Raw genomic sequence first — 20099 nt, forward strand, 5'->3', positions numbered from 1 at the left:
GTTATGTATACTAAATGACTTTATAAATCATTCAAACAATTATTTTTCTAGTCTACAAAATCTGAACATGATCAAACCATTTGAGGTGTATATATATATATATATATATACCAAACAACTTCAAAGTGTATACAATGAAAACAATTCGTTGAAATAACAAATAAAAAAAAAATTAAACAAAACATAAAAAAATAATAATAATAAATAATAAAAGAAAGCTAAATACTTACATTTTTAGGATTGAAATGAATGATTTATCAATTATATTTGTCAATTTTTCTTCTTTATCACTAAATTCCATTGTCTACATTTTTGGAGTTTATTTTTATTATTATTATTATTTTTTTTTCTAAAACTTTATTATATTGTACATAGAAATTTTTTCTTATTCTATTTATGTACTTAATATTCATAACTTTTTAACAAATGATGTTTCTGAAATATTGAAAAGTAATTAAAAATGTAGAGAGTACTAAATTTTATAGTGTAAATAGAACAACCCAATTTTCAATAGTATAAACTGCAGCACTAAAAAATAAATAAATAATAAATAAATAAAAACTCTCTTTTATTCAGCCCAATAAAAAGTGTGAAAAGGGCCCAAATATGGCCCAATAATGACCTACACATAGCCGACAAGCCCAAGGCCCAGATAAAGCCTATCCACAGCATTTATCAATCCCATATCTAGTTGATGTTCGTTACCGCTACATTACTCTTGCTGCAGAGGAGAGAGAGAGAGAGAGAGAGAGAGAATGGTCAGTATCTTCGGCTTATCTTCTTCGTCCTCCACTTTCCTATTGCCTTCAACAACGACCTTCAGACACTTCCTCAATTCCATACAGAAAAGTCCTTCCTTAAACTACAAGAAACCTCTTACAGTGACCTCTCTCAAGTCACCGGAATGCGACCCATCAATTCCTTCGGAGGTCCAGACCTTCTGGAATTGGCTCCGCGAAGATGGCGTGGTTTCCTCCAAGACTCTTGCGAAGCCCGGAATTGTACCGGAAGGCTTAGGACTGATTGCCGTTAGAGACATTGCTCGAAACGAGGTCGTTTTAGAGGTCCCCAAGAGGTTGTGGATAAACCCAGATGCTGTTTCGGCCTCTGAGATTGGAAACTTGTGTAGTGGATTGAAACCTTGGATTCAGGTTGCTCTGTTTCTGGTCAGAGAGAAGTTTAGGGAAGACTCGCCATGGCGGATTTACCTTGATATTCTTCCAGAGTATACCAATTCGACTATATTTTGGTGGGTTTAGCTTAGCTTGAATGATTCTATGTATGGCTTTGATATTTTGTGGCTTTTAGTGGTTTTGTTTCAGAACTTGGGATATGGGTCTCGAATTATGGGGGTTAATGAGTGTCTGTTATCATTTCCAGTGCAGGTCAGAAGAGGAGCTTTCTGAACTTCAAGGTTAGTTTGGTCACCTTATTATGTGATGTTCGAATCATCTGCGTCTCAGTATTATAGGATAAGTTGCGTTGGAATTGAGAAAGTTCCGTGGAGTTCATAATTGCATAAAAGGAGGAGAAGTAGTGGCTGCAGCGCGTCGAGGCACTTCTTCGACGGTCCCCGTCCGCCCGGCCCATGAATTCTTCAGAGCGGTCCGGCTGGCGGGGGGAGGGAGGGAAAACAAACTTGTTTAACTCATATGTTATATAACTATAATGCCCCTTGAGTGGTTTGACGTAGACCAATATCTTGGTGTAAACTAACTTTTAAGGATGAAGTATTAGAGAAACGAGGCTGACCTCTAACACATCTTCATAGAATCATAATTGTAACAAAATAATCGTACCTGCAGTTTTTCTGAAAACTGGCTTCAGGGCTTCTTAAGCACATTAACATTGCAAATAAAGAATTTTACTAGTCGGCCTTGCTGCATGTATCATCATATTTCCCCATACTGATGATGTCTCATTAGTCATGATTTTGCTATTGTGGCATAATATTCAGTTATAAAATTTCTATGGTAGCCACTGGATTAGTAATTTTTATGATTCCTAGGGTAATCATCTCTGGAAGATAGAGAGAGATGGTCACATATTTTCCGTGCATTCTCAATTATATTCTGCTGAATGGCTCGTCTATTATAATTTGTAGCTGGAACTTAATTGGAATGAGGTTTGTAGGAACCCAACTATTGAGCACAACAGAAGGGGTGAAGGAGTATGTCCAAAGTGAGTTTCAAAAACTGGAAGCAGAAATCATTCTCCCAAATGAGCAGCTTTTTCCTTCTCCTATAACACTGGATGATTTCTTTTGGGCATTTGGGATACTAAGATCAAGGGCGTTCTCACGCCTCCGTGGTCAAAACCTTGTGTTGATTCCCATGGCAGACTTGGTAAGTTTGTTTTTTGAATCACATCTGGATGGTTCCGGTTCATTTGCCTTAGTTAGAAATTTAACATTCTTTAAACCCAATGTATGGATCAGATCAACCACAGTTCCAAAATAACCACAGAAGAACATGCCTGGGAGGTCAAAGGAGCAGCTGGTCTTTTCTCTTGGGATACTTTATTTTCTCTACGAAGCCCTATTCCTGTCAAGGCTGGTGAGCAGGTGACACTTCTAGTTCTGATGTTTCTTCTTGGACTGTAGTCCGTAGCCATAATTTTAGTACTAAAAATGCATCTTTTCTGCTTGTTAAAAATGGACACCATTATTCATGATCCGCAAGTTAGGAAATCTCACTGACATAGAAAAGTATTAAGTTTTTGTTTTTCAAATCAATTACGTTCAAGACTTTGGATATCTATGAATCTATGAGTTGATATGTTTCCAAATGAGGGTGTTTTACGACTTACCACTTGCAATGAGCCACCTGAGAAATATTGTCTTGGTTGACTTCTAGAAATCCAGAACCTGTTAAAAAAACAAGAAATACCCTTGGCCTATATAAACGGGATATGATCTTATTGGCTGTTTCATGTGATGATTGGAGGAATTTTTCATCAGGTTTTAATCCAATATGACATAAACAAGAGCAATGCAGAGTTGGCTTTGGACTATGGATTCGTAGATTCCTTGGAAAGCCGCAATGCATACACATTGACACTTGAAATATCTGAGTCCGACCCATTTTTTGGGGACAAGCTGGACATTGCTGAGTCAAATGGGTTGGGTGAGACTGCATATTTCGACATCTTTCTGGATGCTCCACTTCCACAAGCAATGCTTCCTTATCTACGGTTGGTAGCACTTGGAGGTACTGATGCTTTCCTCTTGGAAACTATTTTCAGTAACTCCATCTGGGGCCACCTTGAATTGCCTGTAAGCCGCATGAATGAGGAGCTCATATGCCGAGTGATACGAGATGCCTGCAAATCTGCTCTCTCTGGATATCACACTACGATTGAAGAGGTAAACGTTATTGCCTTCATTTACATTACAACCAAAAAATAATTTTTTCCAATCTTTTTGCATCACCCTGTCAAGTAAAACTGTAAAACAATGGTGTACATGCAGAAAAAACCATTAGCTCAACTCGTCCTTTATGCATACATTCCAGTATCCGGTTGCCAGTACAACTTTAATTGTCTGTGATTGTGGATTGCAGGATGAGAAGTTAAAAGAAGCAAAACTTGATCCAAGGCTTGAGATTGCTGTAAGAGTAAGAGAAGGGGAGAAGAAGGTGCTGCAGTACATAGATGGGATTTTCAAGGAGAGAGAGCTGGAACTGGATGAGTTAGAATACTATCAAGAAAGAAGGCTCAAGGATCTTGGTCTTTGTGGGGAGCAAGGTGAAATCATCTTCTGGGAGCCCAAATAGGCAAAATAAGTTCTTCACGTTGATGATTGTTTTGATCGAGAAGAAAAGTGAATGCTCCTATAATCATCCTTTCTTCTGCTGTTATTCCAATAATTTCGATCAGTTTAGCTTCTACTGCCTTTCTGCATGAAGTGGAAGATGTGCCTCCTAAATCTACAAGTTACCGAAAACAGTTAAAGGCATGTTTGCTGCCATTTTTCCTGTCCATTGTAGGATGATTTTGAACATGTTCAGTACAGATATCATTTCTATAACCTCCTTGAATTTTCATTGCAGTCTTTAAGACAATTTCCTTGTATTATTTTGTATCTTGTTTGTTTAAGAGACTAGAAACAGTTTCATATATAAGAGGAAATTATTTTAGCAGTCCTTTGAAGCTGAAAGTATATGTATTCTGGACAATCAAATCAATTCAGACAAAAGGCTTTACATGCATTTAGTTTTTTATCCTCGTCTTTGGTGGGCACTCGTGCATGTAACTATAAAACCCACGAGTGAAACTCAAAATCCCAACGCATTGGCACAACTGATTTTACACACACCGTTTCAAGAATCAAGAGTGATTCTAAAATGCCCAAAATCACTTTTAAAAATATAAAAATCCTTCCTATTGAGTTTGGCAAAGAAATATAACAGTGCTTTTTGGTGATTTTGTTTCCACAAAATCATCTAGTATTAGGTGATTCTTTAAAAATCAATTTCTAGAGGAGAAGTGAAATTCCTATAGAATCATATTCCCAAAAAGACCTTATTAATTTGTTTCACTAAATCATTTCCAAACTATTTCTTAGTGAAGATGAGAAGAAATCTCTAAACCAGATTGATGGAAGATGGTAAAAATCATATGGGCATAGACATTTTGCTATGGATCCTTTTCATGATGAAACTATTAAACTTTGCATGAAGAAGTGAGATTTAAACTGAGCTGTTATATATTGATCAAAAACTGGTATGCGAAATAACGGATCGAGAGCTGGTATGAAGGTCCAGATGTGGTCCTTTCAAGGCAACTCTAGTCTCTGTTTTAAACTGGTTGATTAAGTTTTTGCAAAGTTTTGATTTTTGACCCACAACATATTCAATATGTTGCCAATCCATTTTATGAAGATTGGACTTATTTTTTATTTTAGTTAATCATCTGAGGCAATGTTTTATAACAACCAATGAGTAAATAAATTAATTGTTCATCTTCTTTGACTAGTTTTTGCTGTCCTCCAATATATATAAAGAGAGATTTTACAATTTTCTCTTTTTAAACTAATAACAACAACAACAACAACAACAACAACAATTATCATTATTATTACTATTATTATTATTATTATTATTATTATATCTGTATGTTTGACCTGTGATTGTTTTGCATATCTAGGAAAACAAACTAAAGCGAAAGTTCAAAATCCAATCCGATCATGTTGGTCTCTCTGTCCAAGTGTTTATGAAAATACTCTTTTGTTGTTGATGTGGTTCCGTGCGACCAAATGTCCAAGTATCCTTGTATACTCTGAATGAAATCGGTTTGTGAAAATACAATAGAAGATACGCTTTACGTTCCATATAGAATTCCTAAGCACTATATATAACATTCTTTTTACGAAATATATATGTATATTAATTAAACTCCACTTATCTGGGAAGGTAATTAATATTGTGACTACATTTTCTACTTCAACAAAAACATTACATGCTTAAATAAATTATAAATAAACTGAGACAAATAGCTGCATTGGGAATAAATTTATCATGAACGGTAGTGTTGTTACCTATGAAAACTATCAGTGTTGTTACCTATGAAAACTATCTTGTTCATTGGTTTTTCTTCCCTTTTTCAATCATAAGCTAGAATAATCTCATATATTCCCTCACAGCCAGCCAATATTTCCAAGAATCAATGTTAATTATGTGTGTGTGTTAATAGTACCAAAGAAAGTAGAGGATTTGATGGATAAAGAGTGACCAAAAACAATTCCTAGCGCACCCGAACATATATCAGCCTTAACGATTCCTAAAGGTTTTGGTACTGTAAAACAATCGATGTCATCAGGTATCGGCAATGGAGCAAATTTTCTATTTTGGTGTCAATGTATATAATATAACAACTAATGGCACCCGACAATCAATGAGGTGAGGACAACAAATATATATATATTAAATATATGAACATTAAAAGAATGAATACCACATTTTCAGATGGAAAATCAAGCGTCCTTTATGCCATTTTCCTACAAAATTCTGATGTGTTTGTGTGTGTATACATGGTGATTAAAGGCTTTTCTGTTATGAAATGCGACGTGGGGGGTTCATCTTACTAGCTTGGAAGCTTTCCGTGCAACAAATCCTAGATGACTGCTAATTTGGCTGCTTGAATTCATCCCTTTCCGCTTGAGTTACCAGGGCTAAGCAAGTCATCACAGCTTGTTTCCTCACACAGGCACTCCTGAGGATTTGCATAGAAATAGTCTTCCTCTTTCGGCTTGTCCATGATAACTTTCCGTCGAGTTGGTTGTCCCATTCTTCTCTCATGAGCCGATTGTACAGAATCTGCAAATTCTTTCCATGGAAGTGTCCCATTATGATGTATATCCAACAATTCTACAAGTCTCTTCCTATCAAGTAAGATGGTTTTTTTAAACCCAAGGTACCTGCAAGAAATATAATCAGGTCGTGGTAGCATACTGGAAATCCCCTCAAAGGAAAATGCTTTCTTTTTTTATTTTTTCCTTTTTTGTTAATATTTAAAACAGAGACCAACTTGTAAAAGGAGTTTACACACCTCCGATGGCCCTCAACAAGTTTCGCCATGTTTCCATCATAGGTTGGAATAAAAGTGTTGCTGGCAACTGAAACCATAAAATCCAAAGCTGCCATTTGAGATGAATGATTTTGGAATTGCTGCAATTCCTCTGGTGCAAGAAGTTTTTCCTTTTTGACCTGAAATAATAATCTGGTCTGAGATCTCAAAACAAAAACGCAGCAAAGAAAATAATAATATCTGTTTAGAGGCTTATTTTCTAAAAGGGATCAAATATACCCATAAATAGGCAGTAAGGACATGAATATTATAGTATGGTCCTACTATTTGAATGGGCCCTCCACATATATTCCATTCTTCTTTGTTTGTTATGGAGAAGCTACATCATTAGTCTTCTTATATTGTAATGTATGGTTTGGATATTATTAGCCAACAGTACTTATCTCTTACATACTATTAAAGGCATCCTCCACCATGATAATTAATTCCCCAATCACCAACGAGGTTAGGATTGAATATTTTTCTAAAAAAGTTGCCCTGAACGAAGTTGAGGAAAAGAAACTCTTGCACAAAGTGAAGCTTGGGAAAAGAAAACTACTTGCACAACAATTCTCCAAAGAGTCATAGCAATCCGCAAGCATGCACAGAATAATACAGCATAGGTAGCAATAAACTTACAATCCGAGGAAATGCTGATCTTAGTGCTGCAAGTCTCCCCTCACCACCATAAATCTCACCAGCTGCTATATAGATCTGTGTGTCCTTATCAAAACCCAATGCTTTCAAAACTAATATTGTCTCCTCTGGAGTTAAAGGACATAAACCTTGCGATCTCTTCAATTCAGAATCTATCTCTTTATCTCTCCACCAAGGGTATGCATACCTGAATAAAATCAAATCCAGTGAAGATTACATGTAAGCTACATCTCCTGATAAAAAACACAGTACAAGCAATCTTTCATATAAAACTTATATCTAAAATAATATAAATCAAATAGAAAATGATAAGACACACCAAGTTCAGTTAGAGGTTATAATATTGCTCTGACAAGGGGCTCTGTAATTAAATCATCTCATGCTGAGAATCCATTCCAAATAAATAAAGAACTCTGAGTTCCTGATCATTATAAAGTATGACTATGCTGATCAGTCATCACTTTATCCTCATACTTATACATGTCCTAGCAACAGTTATTTAGTAGCAGACCTCTTTTACAAACTAAATCGCATAAGTAAAAAACGGCAACAAAGATTACTTATCCAGTACAACAAAATGAAAATTCCCATGAACACAACAAACCTCATTTGTTTAAGCTCCTCAGATTCTTCTTTACTGCATCCATGAGTACAACCTGAGAAGGCTAACATGTCCATCTCGTATCTTAAATGCAAAGCAACAAAAGGTCCCTTTTCTTGAAGCATACGAATCAATTTGTACCCCAATGTCTCAATCTGAGATGTGAATTTCAGTGCCTGGAAATTTACACGACACCTGAGTTTCTGAAGATCAAGAGGTAATCCATTGTTTGCCATGCGTGCATCTGTTTTGTTAAAATGTAACACCTTATGCTTGCTGAAAAGTGGAAGAATCTGCATTGTTCAGTTCAAAACGATCACAACAGGATGTATCACTAAATGGAAGTTCAATTATATATTATTCAAGCCTAAACATCTTAATATCTTATTGCATTATATTTCCTAAACTCCTACGTTTAAATAATCCATCTCTGTTATCAATTGTAGCTCAAAGAAGGTAGAATGAAAAACATATTCCTCAACTTTCTAATTTTCTTAACCATAGTTGAGAACAACTTCACAATTCAAAAGTCCCAAAGTAAGTTCAGGCTGTTGCTATGATTATATGACTATCCTCTTTTTATAAAACTCCCAATTTCCTCAAAAATAAACTTTTGCTATCATCTCTGAAAAACTGGAGTCATCTTTTGCCAACAGATTTACAAAATTTGAAGAAACCTTTCCTCTCCCTCCTTATTTTTCTTTCCTTTTATTTTTGATGTAACGTTCACTAGAGAGACAAGTACTTAAATGTGAATCTACTATATGATTTAGTCATGCAGCATCTCCTACACATGCAAATTACAAGTCAAGCAATACCTTTGTAAGAGAGCATGAAAAGATTGGGGAAAGTTCCAGCAAGTATAACATAGTTACTACTTGTATAGGTGTAGTCTAAACAGATTTAGGCCCTAAGTTCAAATTCAGCCCCGCCCCTGATATATACATTTATATATAACACAATAATAAAAGAAGAAGAATTCATTAAGCATCTCCTACACAGGCAAATTACGAGTCAAGCAATGCCCTTGTAGGAAAGCATGAGAAGATTGGGGAAAGTTCCAGCAATTATGCCATAGTAACTATTTGTATAGGTCTGGTCTAAACAGATTAGGTCTTAAGTTCAAATCCCCCCACCCCTAATATATATATATATATATATATATAATAATAATAATAAAAGAAGCCAGTATAAAGGTGAACGTTGTTTTTGGTAGGAGATATGGGTGGAAGGAAAGAAATGGATGAAGAGGAAGTAGACTTAATTGCTAACTAGCATTATTATCATAATCTATATTTTAAAATATAAACATTCTCAAGGCTCCTCAATAATCTTAGTAAAATTTACCAATGAAACAAGAATTAAATTTGATTTTGACACTTAAATGGATCAAATCATTAATTTACCACATCATGAATCACGAACCAAAAAAAGTGAACTTTCATTTAAAAATGATAGAAAGCACAACCTGTTGCATGTAGTACTTCTCATTTGACCAACTAATAGGAGGCATCTCGAGTGGCTTGATTCCATATTTCCTGTGAAATTTTTTAGGCAGCCTTCTGACAATTCTGACTTCATCTCTCAGTGACTCAATGAAATGTTTCACATCAAAGATATCTTCAAAATTACTGGGGAAAAAAAAAATTAAAAGCTGAAAACTTTAAAATAGCCACTGAACAAGATTACTTAACCACATTTCGTAAGCAAAAATGACAATACCTTGGATCAGCCCAGAAAGATGCTTTATCGAGCTCCGGAACAACCAATGTAAGATTCAAAAACCGTGCAACAGTCACCATGTCGCAGATCTAAACGATAAAGTGGCTATCAAAAACTAGACATAGCACAAACAGTAACACGCTGCAAAAGAAGAAAACAAAATATACAAACCGCAGCACGCATTTGATTCAAGCCCCCATTGCAGGACACTCTAAGAAAACCATTACTAGTATAATTTCCTGCAAAAGATTGAGGTCTCAGTTTTTAAGGTCTTTTCTTCCCACCAAAAAGGAAGGAAAAGGATTAACATCTCTCGAACTTGAAATGGATCAAAATATAAACTTTAGTAAGGTAAAATTATTATAAAAAACTTTAAAGCTACAACTATAAAGGTACTGGCAATTTTGAATTTAGTCTTCTTCCCAGAAAATGGTTGTGAACATACAGTACGATAGATATACTGCATATTGCAAATATTTGAAGTATGGTACCATTGGTTTTTCACTATACAACTTCCCTTCTAACATATTAGTGCATATGCCCAAAGCTAGATACAGTGGTAAAAATTGTTACTCTCACTGCATATCTGTAATAACTGCCTTCCAAAGATGTTGTACATAATCTAGATAGTTTGAAATCAACTTTGCAGTCAAAATCTACTTGTTTTGTCGCATGCATGATCTAACCATATCATAATAAACTTGAAAAGAAAAATATGTTTTCTAAGAACTGACTTTCTTTTGGTAATATTTTTTTAAGAACCGACTTCTTTAACAAGATCAATATTTATTTATTTTTTTTCCTGTTTTCTTTTTGAAGAAGTTAATGATATATATATATATATATATACACACACACCAGAAAGACGAGGAACTATAATGTGAATTAAAAATCCATATAGAAATCATTCACTCATATCCACAGACATTTACACTACCCACAAACTTATGAACCACAATGATCAAGTTCATGCATTTTTACTGAAAAGTTATATCAACCATTTCCTCAAAAAAATAAATAAATAAATAAATAAAATAGTATGAAAGACAGAATCAGAAAGTGCTTGGGGGATAAAGAAACTCACTTGCGGGAGGGAGAGACGGTGGGGATTGAACGGCAACTTCCACACGAAGTGGAAGCTGGGTTATCTGTGATATCCGATTTGTAATTTTGTAGAGTAAATGCGGATGCCATAGCTCCCCAACAACTACTATCTGAAACAAACACGTCCAGACCACAATGCTGGAGCAAACGCGAATGAACCAGACCTGTAAACGAGTCCTGGGAGGAGCAGGAAGCTTATCGCACCGAACCTGTATAACCTCAGATCTATCCTCCATTTCTCTGCTAAACACCACATCGCAGCTTCATCGACCAATTCCGAAAATCCCAATTGCCCAATTCAAACTATTCCTTTCCCACATTTACAAATCAGAACCACATTGATGCCCTAGCTCCTAAAATTCTTCTTCCCCAAAATCGCTAACCCAAAGAAACCGAAAACTTTTTAATTCTCAAACGCAAAATTCAGATTTCCAAAATGATCATTAAGAGATGCTGAAACACACGGATTCACGAGCCAAAAAAATAAAAGATATAAAAAGGTAGAATAGTTAAAAATCCCAACAACCCAATACTATCGTCAGATGCTTTTTCATTTTCCTTTTCTTTTTTTCTTAGGAAAAAAAAAAAAAAAAATCTCTCTCTCTCTCTCTTTCCAATTTTATCACGGCACAACCGCCGAAGAGCTATAAATTGTCTCGCTTACGTTTGTATTTATTGTCTTTTTTTTTTCTGGAAATATGAAAATCCTTCTTTTCTTTCTGTCTTCCTTTGATTCGCTGTTTTTTGTAGATACGAGAAAGAAGGTGTTTGGGTAGGAAGAAAGATTCAAGCTTTTTGAAGGAAAATCACTCGGAAGAGGATCGCTCCGGTTCTGACGGCTCCGATTGTTTTGTTTATGTAATATGATTTGATGTATGTACTTCGTATAAGTTATTTTTTAATTAATTTTTCAAAAAAAAATAATTAATTAAATTTTATTTTTCTTTTAAAAAAAATTATTTAAGACTAAGGTATGAATAATGACATTTCTGACCTTTTATTATTGGTAAGGACCTTTTATTACAAATTTGAAATACTATTTTTGTACCATCCGTACCTTGATTTTTACTACTCTTCTGTGTTTTGGTATAAAGTGTTTTTACTTTATGGAAAGTATTAGAAAATCTTACCTGGCAAATAAATTTTTGTTCCCCTAGTTGTAATAAGTTTACACTGTATTTATATACCAATAAAAATCCTTCACACTATATTTGGAATGTTGGAATGGAAGGCAATGGTAAGGTAATGATCTAAATCATTTTTTTTTTTTTTTGAATGATTAAGATGAAATAGGTAAAAAAAAAAAAAAAAAAAAAGATTAGGAAGAAAAGGGTAAGAATTGATTTTTTTATTATTTTGTTTTTTTCTTTTAATCAGTTATATTTTCTTTCTAAAAACTGAGTAATGATGGGTGAAAAAAAATTAATAAAGTTTTTAAATATTTTAAAATTGGTTTTACTATTATCTATGAAAATATTTATTATTTTTATATTCTTTTATTTCCCTTCTATTTACTATTCAGTTAAACAATAATTATTAATAAATATTTTTTATTCTTTTTTGCCTCTTTCTATTCTTATTATTATTTATTATTATTTTTTTTCCCCTTCAATCCCAATATAGTATGAAAATTGATTCGAAATATTGATTTTTATTTGACATTTCCAGTAACAAACAATTCGCGTTAATTTATTAATTTGAATTTTGTCATTTTTTTTTTTACACAAAAACTAGTTAGTTTATCATCTTTTTTTAGATGGGATTTTTCGGTATTAATTATTAATCAAAGTTACCAATCAGAAGTCCAAACAGTAATCCATTTTTATGACAAACTATTATAATTATATGATATCTAGCTTCGCAGAAGTGTTGCTTTTTATTATTATTATTATTATTATTATTATTTTCCTTATCTTTTTGATTGCCTTTACTTTTCCAGTTTTTCTTCGGTCTGCTTAAATTAATCAATTATTTGTTTTAGGGTCTAAATGAATACATGTATTCACATTTACAACCAAACTCTACCAATAAAATTGAACAATGTTTTTAAATAAACAAACAAACAAATAAAATTGAAGTATATTATTGATCACTAATGAGGGCAGAAAACGTGTTAGCATGGCAAGTATATAGTATTAACATTTTTTTTTTAAGAAGTTTTATATTTACTTTTTACATTATTGTCAACGATAATAACAAATTTAATCATAAAAAAGAGTTGAACTATATGAAAATGCAGTAGTAATTCAACGTCTTGGGTCCCTCAATTTTTCATTTTTAAACCGATCAAATATGATTTTGGTTACCATTTTCAACAAAGAAAGCAATCTCAAGTATATATCTTTGAATCATTACCAAAAAATAAAAGAAAAAAGTATATATCTTTGAATGCTTCTTTTTGCAGGACCGAAATTTCTTGTTAATATAAATTTACTAAAAACCATTTAATTTTTTTATTAAATATTTATTTTATCCCTGATTCCAGTATAGAAATCTTTCTGAGATCATTACCCTCCGACGACCTCCACGGCAAACTACTGGTGACGAGAGAATTGCGGTAGCTTCTTCCAGAGAAAGCGCTCACAACCTCTGTAATAAAATTCCAATCACCCGATATTAAATTATTACAAATTTTAATTACCCAGTATTAAATCAATCTTGGACAACGTGGCAACGGGAAGCTTTGTTTTGTTATCAAGGCATCAGAGGAGAGGCAAATGGATGATGTCGTCCCTCTATCCAATTTGGCTGTACTTGGATTGCCTTTCAAACTCTTTTGCTGGCTTTCGTTTTATGCCAATTTACCTGTAATACTCGTATGTTGGGCGTTGGATTCAAGACAAGAACGCAAATCTTGTTGCGAGTCCATCTGCTTCCGATGAGATTGAGAGGTAGATGGTAGATGAAGAAGAAGGTTGAGTAAACTTTATTAAAGTATTTAAAAACAAAATATAAATAGAGGTTTTCAGAAATTTTATTTAGAAAAAAAATAATAATGCAGTGTAACCGTTATGTGAAAAAAAAAAAAAAAAAAAAAAAAAAAGCACCCATATACCTTTATTTACTTTTAGGGTTTGCTTTTCCGGGGATTGTTCATAAACAGTGAAATGGACCTTCATTTTAGAAAAATTTAGCCCGGTACTCCTATTTTAAAGGTCATGAAAATTACTCACTCCATTCATAAATTTTTTATTTTGCCCATTTACTTTTTAATATTTCCAAATTATCCTTTTTTAATATAAAATCAGGGAAAGAAGAAATCAAGATGAAAAATTATTCTTCTCACCACTCTTCTGGATCAACAAGCAAGTCTTTAACAAACTCCTTGCTCCTTGCTCCTTCCTTCTTTTTTTTCTTCTTCTTCTCACCACTTTTCCCATTTCTCTGATTCTCACTAACTCTCTATGTAACTTTTTTTCTTTTTCATTGTTCATTATATTTTGTTAGAGTGAATATTGCAATGCTCTTATAGCAAAATGAATCTGCTACACAAGAGGGATTTAATATTGGCTTTAAGGAATCAATCCTTATTGGGTGCAATTGGGGTCGAGTTATAGGTGTTACTAGCTAAAACAAAACAATAAAGGAAAAGAATTTAAATGCTTTGTTGCCGATAGAGTTTTTAATGGAGTTGCTATAAACATAGAAAAAAAGACATATAGGGGTGGGGTCAAGTACTAGACGGCGAGAGGTCCGAAGGTGAGAATAGCACAATTGAAGTGAAACACCATAATTTTTGGGTAACCAATTTTGGTTGGTGTATTGAAGTGTTTTGGATCAAGATGGGCTTCCTTAAGTTGATATAAGAGAGGAGGGGAAAAGGATGACGGTGTTTGAATTATTATTTTGTGAAAACATCTTTCACATGTTTGCAAGGAGAGATAAGGACTGGTTTTTTTATGGAGGAAAATAGAATAGAGGTGGAACAGGAGGTTTTCTATTCAATGAGATTATGGGTTTTGTCAGGGAAAAAGGAACAAAGGAAAGCTAAGAAGGTTTTTTTTCAATGGAATTGTGGACTGTCTTGGAAGAAGAGGAAAGGAAAATAAACTAATTTTTTATTGTTACTGGGGCAAAATTGGAACTAAAGGGTAAATTAAAAAATACTGAAAAAGGAAGGGTAAATATCATTACCCACCTGTATTGGACCAAATTCCTCCTTCATTTTATTGTATCCCATTCCATTTTAAAAAATATATATATGTTTTTAGGTGCTTCTTTTTATACCACCTAAATTTCTACTACCACTTCCTTTTTTTTTTAGAAAATTACAAAATTTTCCTTAGCTTTTTATTTTCAATTAAGGTTTTATCTCTTCCAAACATCCAGCTGCCTTTGATGGCAAGAAGACCACCGCAACAAAACCTAATCGTCGATGCAGGGGGAGACAACCACGGTTGACGATGTTATAGAGGTCGTATCTGGTCCCATTTTCCAGGCCTATGACTCAACGGTCTCCATTGCTCTTTCCCTCCTTCTTCCTTCATTTATCCTGCTCATCGATTTTCTTCTTCCCCTATCTTAACCCTATCAAAGTCTAATAATCGCAAGCAACCCTTCGTCATCGATAAAACAGCAAACACTTTTAATTCATTCGCTTCTTTTCTCCTTCTTTTGATTTCTCTCAATTTCTTCTTTGTTTTTGATTGCTTAATTTGGATTGATGAAATTTATTTTGATTACTTTATAAATTCCTCCACCCTTACAAATTCATTCTTTAAATCGTGAGTTTTATGCTTTGGAAAAATCAAATAGAGATAAAAAGAAGGTTAAATACAACTTTATTCCTTGGAAATCTTTGAAATTGGAACCTTAAAAGAAAGCAGAGAAATTGATTAAAAAATTCAAAAGGCAAAAATAATGAAAATGGAAAGGTTTCTAGTAAGGATGAGCAAAATGAATGTCCTTTTTTGGTTTTTTTAGGAAAATCCATTTGAAGTAATTTGGATACCAAGACCATAGAAGGAAATAGTAAGTTTGGAATTCTATTACCTAATTACAATATGCAAAATTCTTTAGTAGTGCTAACTACACTAATATGCACTCTCTAACACACTTTTTCATTAAATAAAGGATAAATTACACCTACCTCCCCAAATGTTTTGGTTAATTAAAGCCGCCCCTCATATTTGGAAAAGTACAAGTACATTTTTTTATGGTTATAAATCTATTCATGATACAAGTACATTTCTTATGGTTATAAATCTATTCATGATCCATTTCGATCTTCCTATTTTACCCTTGAATGTTTTCTTTCTCTTACATGGCATGCTAAATGATAAATATATCTTTAAAAGCTTATAAATATAAATTTTAATCACACCACCTTAAAATGTCAATTTTGGATAAATATAAAGGAATATTACATTAGACCCTATGAGGTTTTAATCCATCAGATTTTAAAAATTACAACTAGTACTCCTAAAGGGGTGTGAATAGGAATGGAATTGGGTTGGGTTTATCCGAATCTGAATAAACCCGATCTAACCCAATAAAAATCCATTTTGATTATACTCGACCCGATTCCTTTGCTAATCGGGTTTTACCCGACCCTGCTCGATGGGTTATCTGCCTTGGCCTTATTTGAATGTGCATAAAACTCAAAAAAAAAAAAAATCTATTATTTTTTTTACAAACATATTCGGGTAGCCAATAGGTTTCTCCGAACCTGACCTGATCTGACCCAATTAGCATATAAAATTTAAAAACTCGACCCAAATTCATACCTGATTAAGAATATTTGAACTCAACCCAATTGAGTTGGATTTTCCAAAAACTTGACCTGATCCAACCTGATTGTCATCCCTACGTGTGGATAATATTATTTCAAGGAGTATGAATGAAACAATAGAGAGAAAAATGATAACTTTTTAAAACCTAAAGGGTAGTTGATGACATTTTTGAAATTAAGCTGACTAAATTGTATTTAAGTAAAACCTCAAAGGAGGTAGATGAAATTAACCTTAGAAAATAATTTTTTAAATCAATTACAATAATTTTTAATGCTAATTATTTGAAATTTTGTTGGTAATAACTAATCCTTCAAACTTATTTAGTAACGGCAGCGGCATTAATAATAATAATAATAATAATAACAACAACAACAACATGATGTGTTTTTGGTTAAGTCAATAATTTACATCCCAACTAGATCACACCTAGAAAAGCAGACCCACCAAAAACCCAAAAAAAATATTATTAAACACAAGAAAGTAATAAAGGAGGAAAATAAACAAAAATGGAAATTACATGACCCTAATAAATCAAAAGGATTTTGTCAAAGACACGGCAGAGATAAATGAAAAAACCATCAGAATTTTGAATCTATAATTGTAGCCTTTGAAAGGATATCTTCCACACCTTTGCCTTCCCGAAAAATATGAGTAACTTTGTGCGAAATAGTAGATAGAAAATGCATGCAATTAGAACCTTTAACTAAGAGGCCCCATAGAACATTCATAGACTTTTGTGAAAATTAAGTTGACAAGATAGTTTCAATCACATTCAATCCAAAAGCTAAACCAACTGAAGTTCATGCTAATTTCCAAAGCATGAATTACCATAATATTTTCTATTTCAAATGCATAAACCATTATAGTTGGAACCTAACAGCATCCCTACATAAAATTATGATAAGTTCTAAAAACTCCTTAATAGCATTAGCAGTACCATCTGTATTAACTTTGCTCCACCCTAGAGAAAGAGCTTACCAATGGGCAGGAATGATTTTTGGAGATTTGTCAGGAATACCTTGAACACCTAAATGCCTTAAAATTTCAAGATTAGAAACATTAATATACATACAACCACGTTGAACTAAGCCCGCCTCCTTAATATATCTCTTTGCAAATATTAACAATCAAGCAAGAAAAGTGATAACAGAACCAAACTTCTGTTAACTCCAAGCATACCATATGGAGGAAAATTTGACCAAAAACATAGCTTTAAATATAATAATAATAATAATAATAATAATAATGTGCCAAAAAAAATCCAAAAAATCCCACCTAAAAATAATTATCTCCTTTATTTTTTCACATTATATAATTTATAAATAAATAATACTTATTAAATGATAATTCCTTTGCAAAATAATTATTATTATTTTTTATTTAATTCCTTATTAAAATGATGTGGGAACTTATGGCAAGATTCCATCTCCACATATGTCCTACCCACATGACATTATTTAAACTGATGTTATTAAGAGGTTTCATCTTGTCATAAAACATATCAATCCAAAGCTCAATCATAGCAATCACTATTCATCATTTGATTAAATTTAAACCCACCAACACATCATAAATTCCAAAATATAAATCTTACAACACAAACTTCAAAATAGCAACTAGAACTCCACATACAAACATAAGTCTCTAGCTCAGTAAAATAAATCACAACTAGATAAGGTTCACTACCAAAACTCATGAGCAACCATCTCGATCACTACCTCGAAACAACAACTCTTAGCTAACACCTTACTAACTTCTATAGAAACTAAGAGACCCTAGTACCACCTGTAGGAAGAAGGTAGTCCTAGTGAATAGATTTGAGTATCCATAATCCTATTATAAATAGATAGAAACATGTACAATACATATATATTTATGTACGCATAAAAGGCAATGAAATTATATAAGTAAAACAAATAAATTGATAGTGGTAAAGTAGTAGTAAAACTTTTAGAAATGCATTGTTTATACATAATCTATTAAAACTCATAATTAATACAGCTCAACAAAATAGCAAAATGTTTATAAAATTTTTTGAAAACATTATTTAGACACGTAATGCATATAAATAAACTCTCATGAGTAGAACCATTGTAAAATAGTTGCTTCAAAACTATATTCATTAACATAATTCCAAAACAAAGTAACAAGCCATGAACACACGTAAAGAACCAATCAATACATGTTGAGATGGTAAGCTACTCTCATCAATACAATCACATGGCCTCCTAAAATGAGGTAGGATGTCAATCATCATCTCCAACATCTAGGGAATCATCTCCATGTCACACTAGAGATAAAATCTAAATCATTGTTTCCAATCCTAGGGAATTGTCTCCTCATAGGACTAAAGGTAGAATCAAAATCATTGTCTCTAACTATTAGCCTCGCCAAACTAAAGCTGTAATCATGTTGAGTCATGCTTTAGACCGTAGCATCACAAATTATATCACATCATAGACATCATCAATATTAGGGTCGAGCAAGCTCTAGGCCAAATTAATAATAATCCTATTTGTTGTGACCTAATCTTTCCTAAGGTCCTATTAGAATAATGTTAGCCACCCTAATATTGCTAAGCAATCTAACCTATCTAATAGCCTTTGCTTTTGAAATACTATTCATCCAATCATGCCTTTACCTCCATATTTGGAGGATTATTCATAACATCAGCAACAACAATGATAATAATACCTTAACAATGTAAAACCTATGAGCCTTGAAAGGTAAGAAGTAAGAAAGAGGCAAAACCGATGAGTAATAAGGGGGAAGATGGATTGTAAGACCTGTAAGCCCTGAAAGATAAGAAGAAAGAAGATGTAAGCTCAGTGAGCAATCTTACATCATTTGGGTGTGGGATGATAATGATTCAAATGTAAAGATAGTCATTTTCCTAACAATAGGATATTTTTAGAGTGATTGGCTTCAAGTTTGAAAGAATTCTAGTGTTAAGCATGTTTCAATGGGAGCAATCATAGGATGGGACCCTTTGGGAAATCTAAACGAAAACCCCAAGTCGTCCAAAGTGTGATAAATGAATTGAGGACAATATCGGTGAAGGAAGAGATTGACAATACGCTAGTGGATGGTGTGTTACAGATGATAATTTAGTTTGTACCTAGCTAGAAATATGCCATTGAGGATGCTAGGTAACAAGACCTATGAGCTTTGAAAGATGCAAGCCAAGAAAGGATAAGATCAATGAGCAATCAAGGGATGGATTGTAAGAATTTTAAGCCCTGAAGGATGAGTAGCAAAATAGGGCAAGATCAGCGAGTAATTTCATATCGCCTGGGTGAAGAATGGTAATGGCTCAAATATAAATATAATAAAACCTTGATAAATAAATATTTGATAAATGAATAATATCACTATATAAATAAAATTGTTTAGTCCCAAGTCGAGCGGTTTCGTAAATAAACAAATTTGTTAAATACATAAGATAATTTTTTTGAAAAATTCTTTAGGACCCACTAAGTATATAAATTAATATTTAATCAAACTCGTAAAAACTTAACAATATATATAAACATTATGACTATATATTAAGAAACTTTCAATTAATAGTTTTTTTTTCTTTTATTTTCTCCAATATGCATTTAAAGAGTAAAAGAAATAACATTTCATGTAAGAATTGATCAATTGATCTACAATTTTCTAAGTAGAAAGACAACTAATTAGCTAAAACAATGACCTTCTTTGCATTTATTAATGGGATT

The 20099-nt window shown here is 33.0% G+C and overlaps 2 protein-coding genes across 2 annotated transcripts; one reads left to right on the forward strand and one right to left on the reverse strand.

Moving 5' to 3' along the window:
- Positions 1–699: 699 nt before the first annotated feature.
- On the forward strand, positions 700–4139 carry LOC107428930 (ribulose-1,5 bisphosphate carboxylase/oxygenase large subunit N-methyltransferase, chloroplastic). Its single transcript, XM_016039527.4, has 6 exons — positions 700–1249; positions 1386–1414; positions 2134–2345; positions 2438–2563; positions 2960–3364; positions 3561–4139. Exons 1-6 carry the CDS (start codon positions 756–758, stop codon positions 3771–3773), a joined length of 1479 nt encoding a protein of 492 aa, XP_015895013.3. The 5' UTR covers positions 700–755; the 3' UTR covers positions 3774–4139.
- A 1759-nt stretch (positions 4140–5898) lies between these two features.
- LOC107428929 (rhamnogalacturonan I rhamnosyltransferase 1) lies at positions 5899–11514 on the reverse strand. Its single transcript, XM_016039526.4, has 8 exons — positions 10629–11514; positions 9716–9783; positions 9545–9633; positions 9291–9453; positions 7826–8115; positions 7204–7408; positions 6547–6704; positions 5899–6415 (listed from the first exon to the last, which is right to left on the reverse strand). Exons 1-8 carry the CDS (start codon positions 10882–10884, stop codon positions 6142–6144), a joined length of 1503 nt encoding a protein of 500 aa, XP_015895012.2. The 5' UTR covers positions 10885–11514; the 3' UTR covers positions 5899–6141.
- Positions 11515–20099: the final 8585 nt, after the last annotated feature.

Source organism: Ziziphus jujuba, chromosome 12 (genome assembly GCF_031755915.1).
Source record: "Ziziphus jujuba cultivar Dongzao chromosome 12, ASM3175591v1".
In the NCBI taxonomy this organism is placed as follows: Eukaryota; Viridiplantae; Streptophyta; class Magnoliopsida; order Rosales; family Rhamnaceae; genus Ziziphus; species Ziziphus jujuba.